The sequence below is a fragment of the Lagopus muta genome, chromosome 2 (genome assembly GCF_023343835.1).
Source record: "Lagopus muta isolate bLagMut1 chromosome 2, bLagMut1 primary, whole genome shotgun sequence".
Lineage (NCBI taxonomy): Eukaryota > Metazoa > Chordata > Aves > Galliformes > Phasianidae > Lagopus > Lagopus muta.
The window spans coordinates 18354995-18369910 of NC_064434.1; the positions used below are offsets into that span (position 1 = coordinate 18354995).

Sequence of the window (14916 nt, forward strand, 5' to 3'; positions counted from 1 at the left end):
TCCAGCCCTTACAGCTCCCTTCCATAAGATTGATGAACAGACCTTGGAAATTCTTTTTATCTTCAGTCATTGAAAGAAAGTTTATAACAAATTCATAGTAGATCTTTAACTTCTAGATGATTGGATATAGTTCAGATGAATCATGTACTGCAAAAGGAACTGAAGACCTCTACAAAAAAAAGTTCTGCCACCACTTATTTTCAGGTTATAAAGAGAGTCATACTTTAGGGTTCTCATTGTGAAACTTATATATTTTAGTAGTCAAGTGGGAAGAATCACTTGAATACAATGCATGCAGTAAAATATGCAAATACACTATGTACTTTTTCATTCTGATATATAATGAGCAGTTTCTCCTTACGAATTAAATCTCAAACCATTACTTAACAATAACTTTCAAAGTACTCAATAATATCCGAAGGAAATTTGCCACATTTAAATCTAAAGATAATTGTCTTAGAAAATTAATTTAAAGCATTTTTAGATACTAGACTCGTCATCTCATCACTACATAAGATGTAGGATTTTTTAGTCATACATCACTAATTTTTATTTTTCCATTAATCTTTTCCTTCACATAAGGTCTATTCAATATTTTATTTCAGGTTTGCTTTTTACTAAGAGTAAGAAATCACAGAAGATTAGAAACAATTGGAATTGAGGAATTGTAAAGCTAATTCAAAAATAAACATTACACTTTTTAATATGTTCACTTACACAAGTACTGTACACCTTTTCTTGATCCTTACCATATGGAAATATTTTTTAGTTTGACAGCTGATGTGAATATAAAATCATTAAGTAAAATAAAATCATTAGAGGCCAGATTAGATGGGGCTCTGGGCAAACTCCGGCCAAAAATAAAAGTGTCTGATTTAGTGGTTGGCAATCCTGCCCATGACATGGGAGTGAGAGAACTAGGTGATCTCTGAGATCTGTTCCAACCCAAGCCATTCTATGATTATATGATAAATAGAACAAGCTTTGGCGTACCACTGTCGACCCTCAAAGGGGATCTTCATGCTTCTTACAAAATAAGGTTTACAGCCTAAAATGGTGGTTAGTTCACTATTTGATCTGATGTTTATGAAACATAATTTAGTGACATGTTCTATAATCAAGAACAGGTGAGATATGGCTTACATTTGCTACTTTTTTTTTTTTTTAATTATTATTCCTGTAGATTAATTTGGATTGTTGTAATTCTTTTGTGCCACCAATGATGGGAAATGGTGAAACTGCTGTGCTATTAAATTTTTTTCTGAGTGCTTCTGTTTTCTCCTTAATACCTTTGAATTTCTTTCATCTTTTGACTCTCTGTAACCTATTATGATATTTTCAGCAGAGATAGCTAGTAATCATAGATCACAACCAGCACCTGTATAAGCCAGGATTTTCTTTTTCTGAGTATGTCAAAAAAAGACCATCATATCTAAAGCCAAGTGAAACAATCTGAACAGCACGGTGTGAAAGGTCACCAGCACAACATAAATGACATGTTGAGAAATCTTATGGAATGGAAACAACAAAGAGATACTGGAACCCAAAGAGACAGCTGACATTAATATGGTTTCCACTATAGAACCACTGTAGTATGCTTAAATTTAAAATGCTGTTGTCAGTGGCTGCACATGATCACAAATGATTATACAATTCTAGTCAACTAGTAAATCTGGAAAGAATCAAAACACTCAGAGGACCAAAGAGATAATAAACATGAAGTAGGATACAAAAATAGGAATCTTAAGTTAAAATTTTAAGACCATGGGAGACTGAAATAAACACAATAAACAGTAACACTTACAATAAAAACAGTTACAAAAATGCTAATTATTCAATTAAGTAATTTTTAGTGTGAGTTGCTTGTAAGCACCTCATGTTTCCTAAACAACCACCACAGTGGACTTAAGAAACTACACCAAGCTATTCAAATCTTCTAGTTTTAATTAGTTAAATCAAGTAATCTCAGCAAATATTCCAAATATACTTTGTTTTAGATGTATGTATGATATTTTTTTTCTTAAAAAGCAGTTACAATTTAAAATAGGATAGAGAAAATAAATTAAATGCATATTCCACATACAGGTAGTAAGCAGCAAACTGGAGGAACACTTATTATCTAAATAAATTCTGTAGTGAAATTTTGTGAAACCAATCACAAAAGATTTGCATACATCAGCACTAAGGATTACACTATGCGTACAGAAAATAATGGGCTGCATTTAAAAGAGTATCACTTTTCAAAAGCATCCAATCCACCCAGAATAACAAAATTGTAGAGGTAAAAGATGAAATACTTCTGGGTTGATGGTAGTTTATTTCACTGCCCTCTTTAACAATGGGAAAAAATTAGCCAAATATAACTCTTAAAAATTATGAACAGATTAAAAAAAAAAATTACACATGAAAAAAATGGTCTTGAGATGAACTGTGATACAGCAGTATAAGATTCCTAAAGATGTCTAAACAAACTAAAACTAGATGCTACAAAACACATGCCAAATAGCAGTCTGATCCTAGCAAGGAAGTGAAGACAAAAAATAAGAATTAGAAAGTTAACCAGACACATCCATAGTGAAGTCTATGCCCCACAACTCATTGCCACCTGTTTCTTGTTAATTCACATTGGCATTATATATAACATGCATTCACAAATATTTGGAAATGACATGGCAATTCTCTCTTACATACAAAATGCTGCTAAATTATGAATGATTCTCTGCAATGTTTTTCAAAGATGAAACAGATAAAATAGAGTACATTAGTTTAATAACTTTTTTTTTTTTTTTTTTTTTTTTTTTTCTGTTACTCTCAGGCCACTGTTGCATTTATTCTTTTTCTGAAAACTATAAGCAGGAAATTCAGAGATTGCCCAGCTGTCTAATTTCAGTCCTATTTAACCACAGTGAAAAAGACATGGAAATTTTTGTAAGTTTTGTAATTAAGGGCAACACAATTCCAAAGGAATAGCTTTCTTAAAACTTGAATTTTAAACACAATACTAAACCATAAGTAAGACATAAAAAATCAGTCAGTTCTGTCTACCCATACATTTATCACATATTCAATAAGAAGAAATAATTTCGATTTTGTGGAAATCAAAAATTATATATATATTTTAAGTGACAAATTTGAATGATGCTTCCATTTCTTCCACGGTATAAATTCAGAACCTTTTCAAGATATGAAAATTGGCAGAAATTTATCAGATTTTTTTTTGAATGAATTAAAATACTGCTTGTATATCAGCACTTCCAAAAGAATAATTTCTGTTCGTGCCATGGTATTGTTCATATGTGCATTTTCAGAAGTATGTCATATTTCAATTATAGCAATCTGTAAACTAAGTCTGCAAGTTTTAGATGATCCACATAGATGATGCATAAAAAACATTCTCTCATAAGCAACATTTTCTTGACATTTATTTTTATTATGATGCTTCCATATTTTTAGAAGAACCATCTGAGACACTGTTGAAGCAGGTTATAAATAGAATACTACATTTGATAGATTCTTTCAGATTATAGAATTGACATTTGGTCTATGCTTTTCTTGATTTTTGTGCAGGGATAACCACGTTTCTCATCCTTAAAAAATGAGAATTCTTAATTCTCATTCTTAATAACAGAATTCTTAATAAAAAATGAGAGTTAGCAGCTGTATTTCCACTCACGATCCCCTACACAAGAAGGAAAAGAGTAAAAATCATACCAGATCCTTTCATAATCAGTTGAAAACTTATGAGTAAAGGCACTATAACTAAACTATACGATTTGCACATCGTCTACTCTGCATAAACCACAGTGATTCACTACATTGATTCAGCACACAAACAGCAATACAATCAGAGCAACATCTCTGAAATAAAACATAATCAGAAACTCTTATCTTGTAAAGATCAGACAAGTTAAAATATTTTATTTTTGTGACAGAACAATCCCATATTTAATCTTTCATTCATAATAATAAAAAAAAGCAAAACTGTAGAAGAAATAATAAGAGAAGTACAATTGAATATCTCTAAAAATGGTGGAAGTAGTTCTCTGCATGGTTTTGTTTGGAGACCTATCTTTCCAGCTATAAACCTGGGATGTGTTAGAGAACTGGTGTCTGGGCGCAGTATTGACTGGCAGCTGCTTGGGGGTGGTGGGAACAGGGTTTGGCAGGGTAGGGTCTCTCCAGTCAGGGTCTATCCCACCACACTTTGATGGATTGACCCCAGCTTAGTACCCATTCTGCTTATCACTCATTAACCCCCACCTGGAGAAGGAGTAGGTAAAGCAAAATCAAGAAAACTCATAGGTTAGGACACTTCAGTAAATGATGGAAAGAGGGAAAAAAAGCAATCACACTCCAGTTCTCCATAAATAGACCAGTGCTAAGTCAATATGCAAGAAATGTGTGCTTTTTTTTTTTCTTTTTTTTAAGACAAAAAACCTGTTTAACATTTTCTCATTTCATATTAGTTTAAGGTTTTGTGTGATTTTTGCTCTTTAAATGGATTGTAGAAATCAAATGAAAATTCTTTCATTGACATAACATATGGGCAAAAAATAAAGAAATAAAGAAAAAAACTTCACAACTTTTCCTAAGATGTGCTTTTGCATTTTAAAGAGTCCTATTACTTGATCATTAAAAAGAAAAAAAAGGATTGAAGTTAATAGAAATTCCTAGATTCAGAATTTCAGTCAAGAGAAAATGTTACTGTGATAGTTTCAGCCTATAAGGTTGAAGAGTACATACTTAAGTAAGATAAATTAGATAGCACAGTACTACGCAATGAGATTTTCACTGGATCAGCTGAAGAAACTGGAAATTGAACTACCTTATGAGCATCAGAATAAAGCTATTTAATTGAAATTGATTCTAATTTCACATACTGTTCTTTTGATTTGTTTAAAGCAATGGCACTCTGGAAGGAAAAGATCAAAATAGACTATGTGAAAAGTAACACATCAACCCCTTGCCTGTATACAAGATCCAGATCCATCTACTGTTAGTATGGATGTATCTTCTCTTTAAGAAAAGAGTGACTAGCGACTCATTACATCTATGAAAACTAAAGAAAAGTTTAATTAAAAATGTTGGCTGTAACTAGCTGAAGAAAAATTGATCTTAAAACCTTTAAAAAGTAAAACCACTACATTTCCTATTGGGAATTCTTTGAGCTATCCAGACATGATATATTTTCAGAAGACCTTGAAAGAGGTTAAGTAGCTAAAGCTCATTAAAATTAAGTGGAGTTTACAGCTTTAACTTCTTTTGAAATCTCATCTGACATTCACTTGGTAACAAAAAGCAAACTCAGATAATAACAAATAGGTTTCCATTTACAATGGAACTGTTGCAAAACATACTATATATTTTTTTTTACCGGTGGAGTACTGAAAATGTAGAAGGATGAACCCTTCAGTGCTAGAAACTTGAATTTGTAGAGCTGAGACGAATCAGTTCCTTCAAGTCTCTCATGTACCCATCCCATATGAATGACCTGTAAAAGAAAATAATTGAAGATCAAAGATCTATGTTTTTCAATGATATATCTGAATAGGTTAAATCTTTCCACAAGGAAAAGTGGTCATCTTAGTGAGAACGTATCATTTTCTTCATGCTTTCCTTCCTATCACTATCACACTCTTGAGCCCCTTAATCATGTGAAAAAGACAAATCAGGTCAAAAGCCCTCAAAGAAGCTTTATTTTTTCAGTGCAAATTGTCTGAATCTTGCTCCTATCCCAGGTAGTGAAATTAACAGATCCGTATATACTGTCTGTCTACAACAACTAATGAGAAAAGGTGGATTTCACAGGAAAAAAAAAAGTAATTTTCATAAAATCAAGTGTTCCAAGACAGTGAATCTGTCTATATTATGAGGTCCATAGTTACCATTTTAAAAGTCAATATATGTGTGCCACTTGAGCCAGCAGAAAGGTGTACTGAAACAGTCCAGCCATCAGTTTATAAACCTACATATAGCGCAGTCAAATCTTGGACATAATAGAATTTCAGTTCCTTAAACCTCTAAAATACATCTGAGTAAGTCACTAGAGTTATCTGAAATCTAATAGCTTTCTGTATGCTTACATATGTCATTGTTAACAAAGGGTCTCTGTCACACTAATTGTCTTACAGTGTTTATATACGTTTTATCTCATGACAGTGATTTATATTCTGCTGGAATTAAATGTCAACTTCATCAATTAAAGAAGTTTTCTCTAACAGTATTACAATATGTTTCTTTATATTTCAGACAGATTAATCTTAAGAAAACATAAAATTAAGTAGGAGCACAGCCTTCCTTTCTGAGGGAAATGCAAATTTCTGAAAGTATATTGCCATATTGTGGCATTAGAATATTATGAATGTAATTTCTCATGAAAAATGACAACCTAAATGTACACAAAATGAAAGCTGAAGTGTTTAAGAGGAGCATATTACCCTTGAAACAGGTTACCCTAGATCGACCAACCTGGATATTTAGCTACTGCTGAAATCTTTTCTCATTTTCAATTAAGGATACACTTATGAAAAATACAAAAATACAGGGGCAGAAATGCCATAACGCTTGTGAATATTCTGACTCTATGGAACACTGCTGGAAGTCAGTGGAAATAAAGACTGGAGAAAGTATTCATTAAATCACATGAAAGCCTCAGCATTTGTTCTATGGATACATTATAAAACAAAAACAAAACCAATAACTAAAAAAAAAAAAAAAAAAAACAAATCCAAACAACTCAAAAATGCATTTTTTTATTGAAAACTTGGTGTGTGTATATGCAGCTACTGCTTTAGAGCAAAAAAAGTAGAAAAAATGATAGGGAACAGTTAACAGTATAGAAATACATTCACAGTTTTGTATCATGACGATTTCACATATTTATTTTTCAAGTTATTTATTATACCAAACTAATAGCTTTTAGCTATAAAATTGTTTAGGAATAATAATATAGATCAATATGTTGATTATGACTGTGTCTACTATACTCTTCTGAGCTCCAATGTTAATGTTTTAAAAAGTTCTACGAAATAACACGATAAATATAACACTCTTTACAATTCTCACTTTTCTATTGTGTAAATCCAATAACTCTCATCAGAATGTTGCATCTGTACTAGTCAGTAAAGGTTTAGTAACAATAAGGGTTTAGTAACAAAATGTTCAGATACTTTAACATTTTAGCAAAATATGCCCCGGTATCACTGATAAATCACTCCAAACTATAAGAAATCACAGAATCAGAATTGTATGGCTTGGAAGGGACCTCCAGAGATCATCGAGTCCAACCCCCCTGCCAAAGCAGGTTCCCTACACCAGGTCACACAGGTAGGCATCCAGGCAGGTCTTGAACATCTCCAGAGAAGGAGACTCCACCACCTCCCTGGGCAGCCTGTTTCAGTGCTCCGTCACCTCACTGCAAAGAAGTTCTTGCGCACATTGGTGCAGAACTTCCTATGCTGCAGTTTCCAGCCGTTTCCCCTTGTCCTGTCTCCACTCACCACTGAAAACAGTCTGGCCTCGCCATTCTGCCCCCCACACCTTAGATATTTATAGACCTGGATCAGGTCCCCTCTCAGTCTTCTTTTCTCAAGGCTGAACAGACCCAGTTCACTCAGCCTTTCTTCATAGGGGAGATGCTCCAGGCCCTTCACCATCTTTGTGGCCCTCCGCTGGACTCTTTCCAAGAGATCCCTGTCCTTTTTGTAGTGGGGAGCACAGAACTGGACACAGTACTCCAGATGAGGCCTTACCAGGGCAGAGTAGAGGGGGAGGATCACCTCCCTTGACCTGCTGGCCACGCTCTTTTTAATGCACCCCAGGATGCCATTGGCCCTCTTGGCCACAAGGGCACACTGCTGGCTCATGGCCAACCTGTCGTCCACCAGGACACCCAGGTCCCTCTCTGCAGAGCTCCTCTCCAGCAGCTCATCCCCCAACCTGTACTGGTGCATGCAATTATTCCTCCCTAAATGCAAGACTCTACACTTGCTTTTGTTGAACCTCATCTGGTTTTTTTCTGCCCAGCTCTCCAGCCTGTCCAGGTCTCGCTGAATGGCAGCACGGCCTTCAGGCGTGTGAGCCAATCCTCCCAGCTTCGTTCTATCATCAAACTTGCTGAGTGGTGTACTTGCTTGGTACGCTTGGTATGCTGAGTGCTTGTACTTGCTAGTTGCTTGGTGGCCACTATCCCCTCATCAAGGTCATTGATGAAGATGTTGAACAAGACTGGACCCAGCACTGACCCCTGAGGAACACCGCTAGTTACAGGTCTCAAACCGGACTCTGCACTGCCAACAACGACCCTCTGTGCTTTGCCAGTTAAATATTGCTTTTATCAGCATGATAATATAATATGAAATAATCCTGAGAAAAAACAACTATGTCCAAATCGCAGGATCCAAACAATACGTTATTCTCCTTTACATGCTGAAATTCATGATTGCTGACTTGCAAATGCATGCAATTCATTAATCTGTATAACTACTAAATAATTTACTGACTACATTGAGAAATAAAAGATTTAGCTCACTATTGTTTTTCATTTATCATTATCATCACTGCCATCAGAATCATCATCTTTTAAAACAGCATTTGCAAAAGAATTCCACAATGTCAAATATAAAAACATAGTCGTGGATGAAGTCTTCAGCTTGACCAGGCCATTCAACAAGCACCATATATTAAACCAATTGCATGACTCATATTGAAAAATATAATGATACATCTAGCAACAAGCCAAAAATTTACATTCTATGTACTAGATCAGAATTTCTTAGAAGTTCTTAGCTGAAACTCAGGGCAGGATGGTATCTGAAAACTGCAACTCCATTTGTCAGGTGTATTTTCACTTCAAACTGTGTGTCATTTTCTGTTACTGAAAATAAAATTTTTAACTTGATTCATCTAGTTGACAGGAACCAAAACTTGGCCTGTAAGCATAGGTCTTATGTACCAACCGTAATGCAAAAATCAACCATAACCTTTTGACTTTCTTACACTTAGAGAAAGGGTAGTGAATTTCTCTAACTTGAAGTAAAATATTTCGTTGCAATGAACATGTTCTTTTTGCCAAAATTTTCCATCTGTGAAATGGGAATAATATCCTTTAGTTACTTTATAGATTTTGTATGAAGACTCTGTCACTCTTGTATTCTTATCTATGACTGCAAGATGTTGGTAGCAGTGCCAAACATTATAGCCATGATTTAGTGTAGCACTTAATCTTCTATGTAATTCTTTTGAAAATGTATTTAGCTATCAACACAGAATGCATTTTTTGATTAGCTGCAGACATACTTTTGGGCATGTGCTCTAAGTTTTTTGCTGAAATGGAACTGCATTATTATCTTTATTAGTCACACAATACTGTGATCAGTCTTCCTGCAATAGATCAGAATCAGCTTTAAAGTTGATTCTTCACATCAAAAAGAGGTGGTTTTCTTAACTACTAACATCCATAAAGTGAATGTTAAGCTGTCCCAAGGGTCGCTTGTAGAATCTCTTTCAACCTCAGACAAAAATGAATAATACAATAAATAATACAATAACACATCCTCTGAATTAGATTCTGGGAGAATTCAACCTCTTTCTGAGGGAAAGGTTCACTGAACTATTACAACATTCTAATATTGTATTTAACTTCTCATTCATCTAAATTCTTATGAAAAAATACATCAATATGGAATAAGGTAACCTATACTTCCTCAAAAACTAAACACTACTACTTCAGTTACATTTCAAATACATTGCTCTCTATATTAGTCTGCTTAATGGAAACAACTTACAAAACTTCAGTTTCAGGAAGAACTTACATAAAAATAAAAAAACCAGCAAACAATGTATGATCAAAACAAACATTATACTAGAACCATTAAAAACATTGAGAACTTTTTTTGTTTCTAAATGTCATTATAATTCCTAAGAAATATAAGATCAACAGTTCTTCACTCTTTATTCCCTTAGGAACCTTTACTGAGCTTTGTCCTCATAGCTTGTGGAAGAAGGAAATAATTATATACTTCATAGTAGAAATAAGAAAAACACAGCCTTCTAATTTGTGTCTTACAAAAGAAAATATATATATATATCCACAAAAACAGGATGTGCTACTGCTCAATGTTATTTTAAAAGAATAAAACACCCATCAAAAATCTTTTAAATTACAAGATTGAAAAAGACAATGGAAAAGATACTAAGCAGTTTAGGTTTTTCTTCCTACTGAATAGAAAATACAGGAATATGACAAAACAGAAAATTAAAGTGGAGAGAACAAACAAAAGCACACTATACAGGTATATGAAGGGGAAAACATGGTAAAAATATCTGGGAGGAAAAAACATAAAGAAGATACCAAATGTATGCTTGCCCCATTCCTGGAGGTGTTCAAGGCTAGACTGGATGGGGCTCTGGGCAGCCTGGTCTAGTATTAGATATGGAGGTTGGCAGCCGTGCATGTGGTAGGGGGTTGGAGTTTGTGGTTCCTTTCAACCCAAACCATTCTATGATTCCATGATAAGAAGAAAAAAAAAAGTTTTTAAAATTAAAGAAGGAAAATAGAATTTCCTTTATCAGAATCAGTGTTTGCTTAACTTCTGCATACATATATACATTTTTAAAAATGCAGTTTTTTCAAATGGAAATAGAACACAAAAAAAAAATTCTGTTATTTGGACTGAATTCTGACATTTGAATTTTCAATGAGTAATTAGGCATTATACTATGAACTATACCATTCTCAGGACAGCTTTTACCATTCTGTTTCCATACTACATAATCAATTTAAGACTACTATCTGATTCTGTATGGAAAATTACCCACAGATCATCAACGTATTATCAAGTTTCTATTGTGATCTAATATGAATAAGAAAAGTTCCTGTAGAAACAAAATGAACAACAGCACTCATTATGAGGAGACTTAACAAGTCAGTAACAAAATGTAATCCAATTCTAGCAGATAAATGGAACTTATTTATGCTTATTATTTTCCTACAGCAATAAGACATCTCAATGCTGTAATGACTGCAAACTTAACGTGTTACATTTAATAAATCCATCAGTACCTTTTGTATATAGTACTTATTGTTAAACTGTTACAAAAGACAAATGAAGCCTAACAGTCAAGAGGGAAATAAAGAAAGTCAAGTAGATCTCTGATGTATGAAAAGTCAAAACAGATGGGTACACTTGTATTATTAAAGTGAGATAAGAACCTACTACAGATGCCAGCTTGGCCTGCAGATCAAGAATCAGTGTTGTTCCCTGATGCATCACAAAACAATACAAAACTAAGAAAGCAAAGAGAAGTACATCTTGAGATAACTTAGTAAATTGTTTATAGTCTTTTTGAAAACAAGTGGTAGAGCTTATTTTGAAAAGAACACATACTGGAGTGATGACTCCCAGTCACAAGCAGTATCCCCCAGAGCTCGGTACTGGGGCTTCTATTTAACATCTTTATTAATGATCTTGATGAGGAGATTGAGTGCACCAAGTTTGCAGCCGACACCAAGTTGGGAGGGAGTGTTGATTTAGCAGATGGTTGTTATTTAGGGTAGTATGTTTAGGTCATGGTTGGACTTGATGATCTTTAAGGTCTTTTCCAGCCTGAGCGATTCTATGATTCTGTAGAGGGAAGAAAAGCTAATAGATTTCCTGTATCTCTATGACCTTCTCTATCTGTCTTTCACATACATAAAGATTATTCAGAGTCTTATGTGTAGTGATAATTAGTTTACATCTTTACTTGTTTTAATAAGGAGGCAGTGAGTCTTGGGACTGATGGCACTAACTATATTCATAATAGTCTTCTTGCTCAGGTTAGGATCCAGAACACAAAGCTCACTCCTGAATGCAATAAATGGCATTTGAAAAAAATTCTTTCTGAGCACTACAGATAGTGGTAAACCAATAATATATGTACTATAGCTCCGAGTAATAGTGGCCCAACTACTGATCTGAGTTCTGTGGCCCTTCTACAGTGCACAGTTGCCTGTCATGTGAAAGGAATGCCTGGTGAAAAGCAGGCAGCATGCAAATCAGTTTCCATGACTAAATATCAGTTGTATCTGTCCTGTGAGCAGATGTGAAAAAACAAAATGCATATCTCTACTCAGTTGAAAATATTAATCTATTAGCCTTCTGTCAGACATCAAAATAGCTCTGTTAGAGCCCAGATTTTTCTCTTTGACAATATATAAGGGCCTTTCTGGAAAGAAGAGCCACACAGAATTACTATATAATATAAATAATTAAAATAATTATTAATTAAAATATAAAATTATAGTTTTAGTCTGAGAGGGGTCTCTGGAGGTCATTCAGTCCAATATCCTGTTTTGTAGCCAATGTAAATAAGTTTGCTCAGCAACATGTTCATTTGAGTTTTAATTATCAACTTATAAAACATATAATATATGGCATAATAATTAATATGATTTGTTTTTTAATATCAAACAAAGATAGAGATTCCATAGCCTCTCTGAGCAACTTACTCTGGCGTTTGATGAAATTACCAGAAGTTTCAGTACTTGAGCATATTCACACCTCTTTCTGGGAGATTGTATTTGTTTAAATACTTAGTGATCTAGATAGGAAAACATTTGAGTTCTCTCATTGAATCTAGAGATCAAGAAAATGGCTATCAGCAAAACAAGACCCAGATTTTTAAAATCTGTTAGATCCAATTATAAATCCTTTTCCTTTCAGTTCAGTCACTTAAATTTTATGTCTGTGATATCAAACTGCTGAAGTTTTATCTTGACCTCTTCATACTGTACTTTCCCCCTATCTTTTCTTGTTAGTTCTTCCGGTTTAGTTTGTCATTTTTATGGACATCATTTCACAGAGTATTTCTGCAATTAGAATTAATTTTACCTGAATCGGAACATTCTTTTACCTAATTAGATTTCATTCTTTATTCATGATGCACAATAGTTCCTTTTCTCACTTCAAAAGCAACATTCATATCTCAGCAATATGTGGTCAAATCTTATTTAACTATCATGATCCTCCTTATTCTGTATTAGCAGATTTCCAGTTCTGTTTGCATTCTTGTATTATACTAAATCAGTAGGACTATTTGTGTAGCAGGAACTATCTAAACTAATTAAAAATGGAAAATTCATGTTCTCATGCTTTTGGTCCTATTTTTCTATTTTGTATCTTAACATATTACAACAACTAAAAAGTATACCTAAAAAGCTATTCCCTTCCTCACCAAATACTCAAACTGTTTCTTCTGCCATTTTGGAAAAGGAAAAAAATTTTGAAAACACAGGTACTGAAAAAGTGTCTTCAAAGAAGAAAACTGATGAAAATATAGTCTTAGGTTCCTTTTACATGTTAAACAATGAAATAACAGTTCTACTTGAAAATCTGTTAAAATAATCTTAATTGGAGAATCATTCAGAAAGAGGATTGAACTGATAGTGTTAATCCAGTGAAATAGTTTTATAGTTCTATAACATTACTTGGAAAAACAATGGGTTCTAAAAGCTGCAAAGAGCATACTCCAAGTTTTTCTGACAATCCACAAGACATACTCTAGTTTTTCTGACAAGGCATAAAGCAGAAAAATACAATAAAAAGGAGAATAAAGAACAATTGCAATTTTTCTTTAACAAATTCTAACAGCTAAGGAAGACAGCTTAACTAGAGAAAATGACTTCTGACCGAAGCCAGAACTATATTGTACTACACACTGCCAGAGAAATCACAGAAAAAGCTAAATGTTGGAAGAAGTAGTCTTCATTAGGGTAAGAAGCACTACTGACATGCACTTTTTTTAACATTTCAACTTAAATAGTAGTACATTTCCTTCACTGAATCTATTCTACATTTTTTAGAATCCAATGTTTAGAAACTTCACAATTTCAAAGAAAAAATTAAGATAAACTATTTCATTAACACAACACACACCAAATGGAAAATGTAAACACTGTGGAAACTGAGAAATGTGTGTATTGTAGACAATGTGTCACACTCCATGAAATAAGTTCAGAAACACAGTTGTATAATTTCTTGATTTGTTCTGGAAAGTCTGGCAAATTTTGCCTACCTTTTCATCTGCAGCAAGCTTCTCTCAAAAATAAGCAAAATAATTATTTACCCCACAAAGGTACTACATAATAGCAAACTGATAGGTTAAAAAGTTCAAGTGCTTTGAAGTGGTACTTATATATTAGAGTAAGTTGTATTTTCAGTGAAAGAGAAGAGGTCCAAGAAAAATCTTTGAAGCAGATCAAGAGAATTTCACTAGAATTCTCTTGCACAGCTGACCTCCCATGCAAAAGAAGTTAAAACAGCCACCAAGGAACATCTCAATTGTACTTTAAGTGGTTACTCCATACTTGAAAGAATTTAGTTCTGCTGTCTTTTTACAGTTGCAAATTACAAAATTGTCTGTAAGAATCTAACTTCTCCAGACTAACAATTCAGACTTACTAATTTTATGAGCATATGCTACACTTTTAACTACAAGAGTATATGTAGGCTTCCTTTTAACTTGGAGCATGAAACCAAGAGAAAATGTTCATGGCATACCTGGGACAACAGTTAACAAGGAGGAATAATGGGAAAACTCTCCATATTTGAAAATCTCTTTACTCAGAATTAAGACCACATAGCATTAAAAACAGAGGGAAAGAGAGGCTTCTGATAAATGCAGTACATTACTTCTTCAAAACGCAAAGCCAATGATCTCCAGTAAAAGTAATTGCATAATTTCTCTAGGGCTTTGTTAGCTTTACAAATGATAAGAAAATCTCTTCCTTATGTCTAACATGAATTGCTTGCTGTAAATATATCAGACTAATTTTTTACCCTATCAAATTATTATTAGATATAAAATCATTTACTATACACAAAAATTCAAATATTTTGTTCTGGGTTAATTAGAAAAAACTAAAATTTCTTAAGT

At 33.6% G+C, this 14916-nt stretch overlaps 1 protein-coding gene across 1 annotated transcript in view; it reads right to left on the bottom strand.

Annotated features, from left to right (window-relative positions):
* SNTG2 (syntrophin gamma 2) overlaps positions 1-14916 on the bottom strand; it is a 144051-nt gene that overhangs the window by 38646 nt on the left and 90489 nt on the right. The window contains exon 12 of the mRNA XM_048934715.1: positions 5375-5491. Within this exon, the coding sequence (XP_048790672.1) occupies positions 5375-5491 (117 nt within the window). The remainder of the gene's footprint in view (positions 1-5374; positions 5492-14916) is intronic.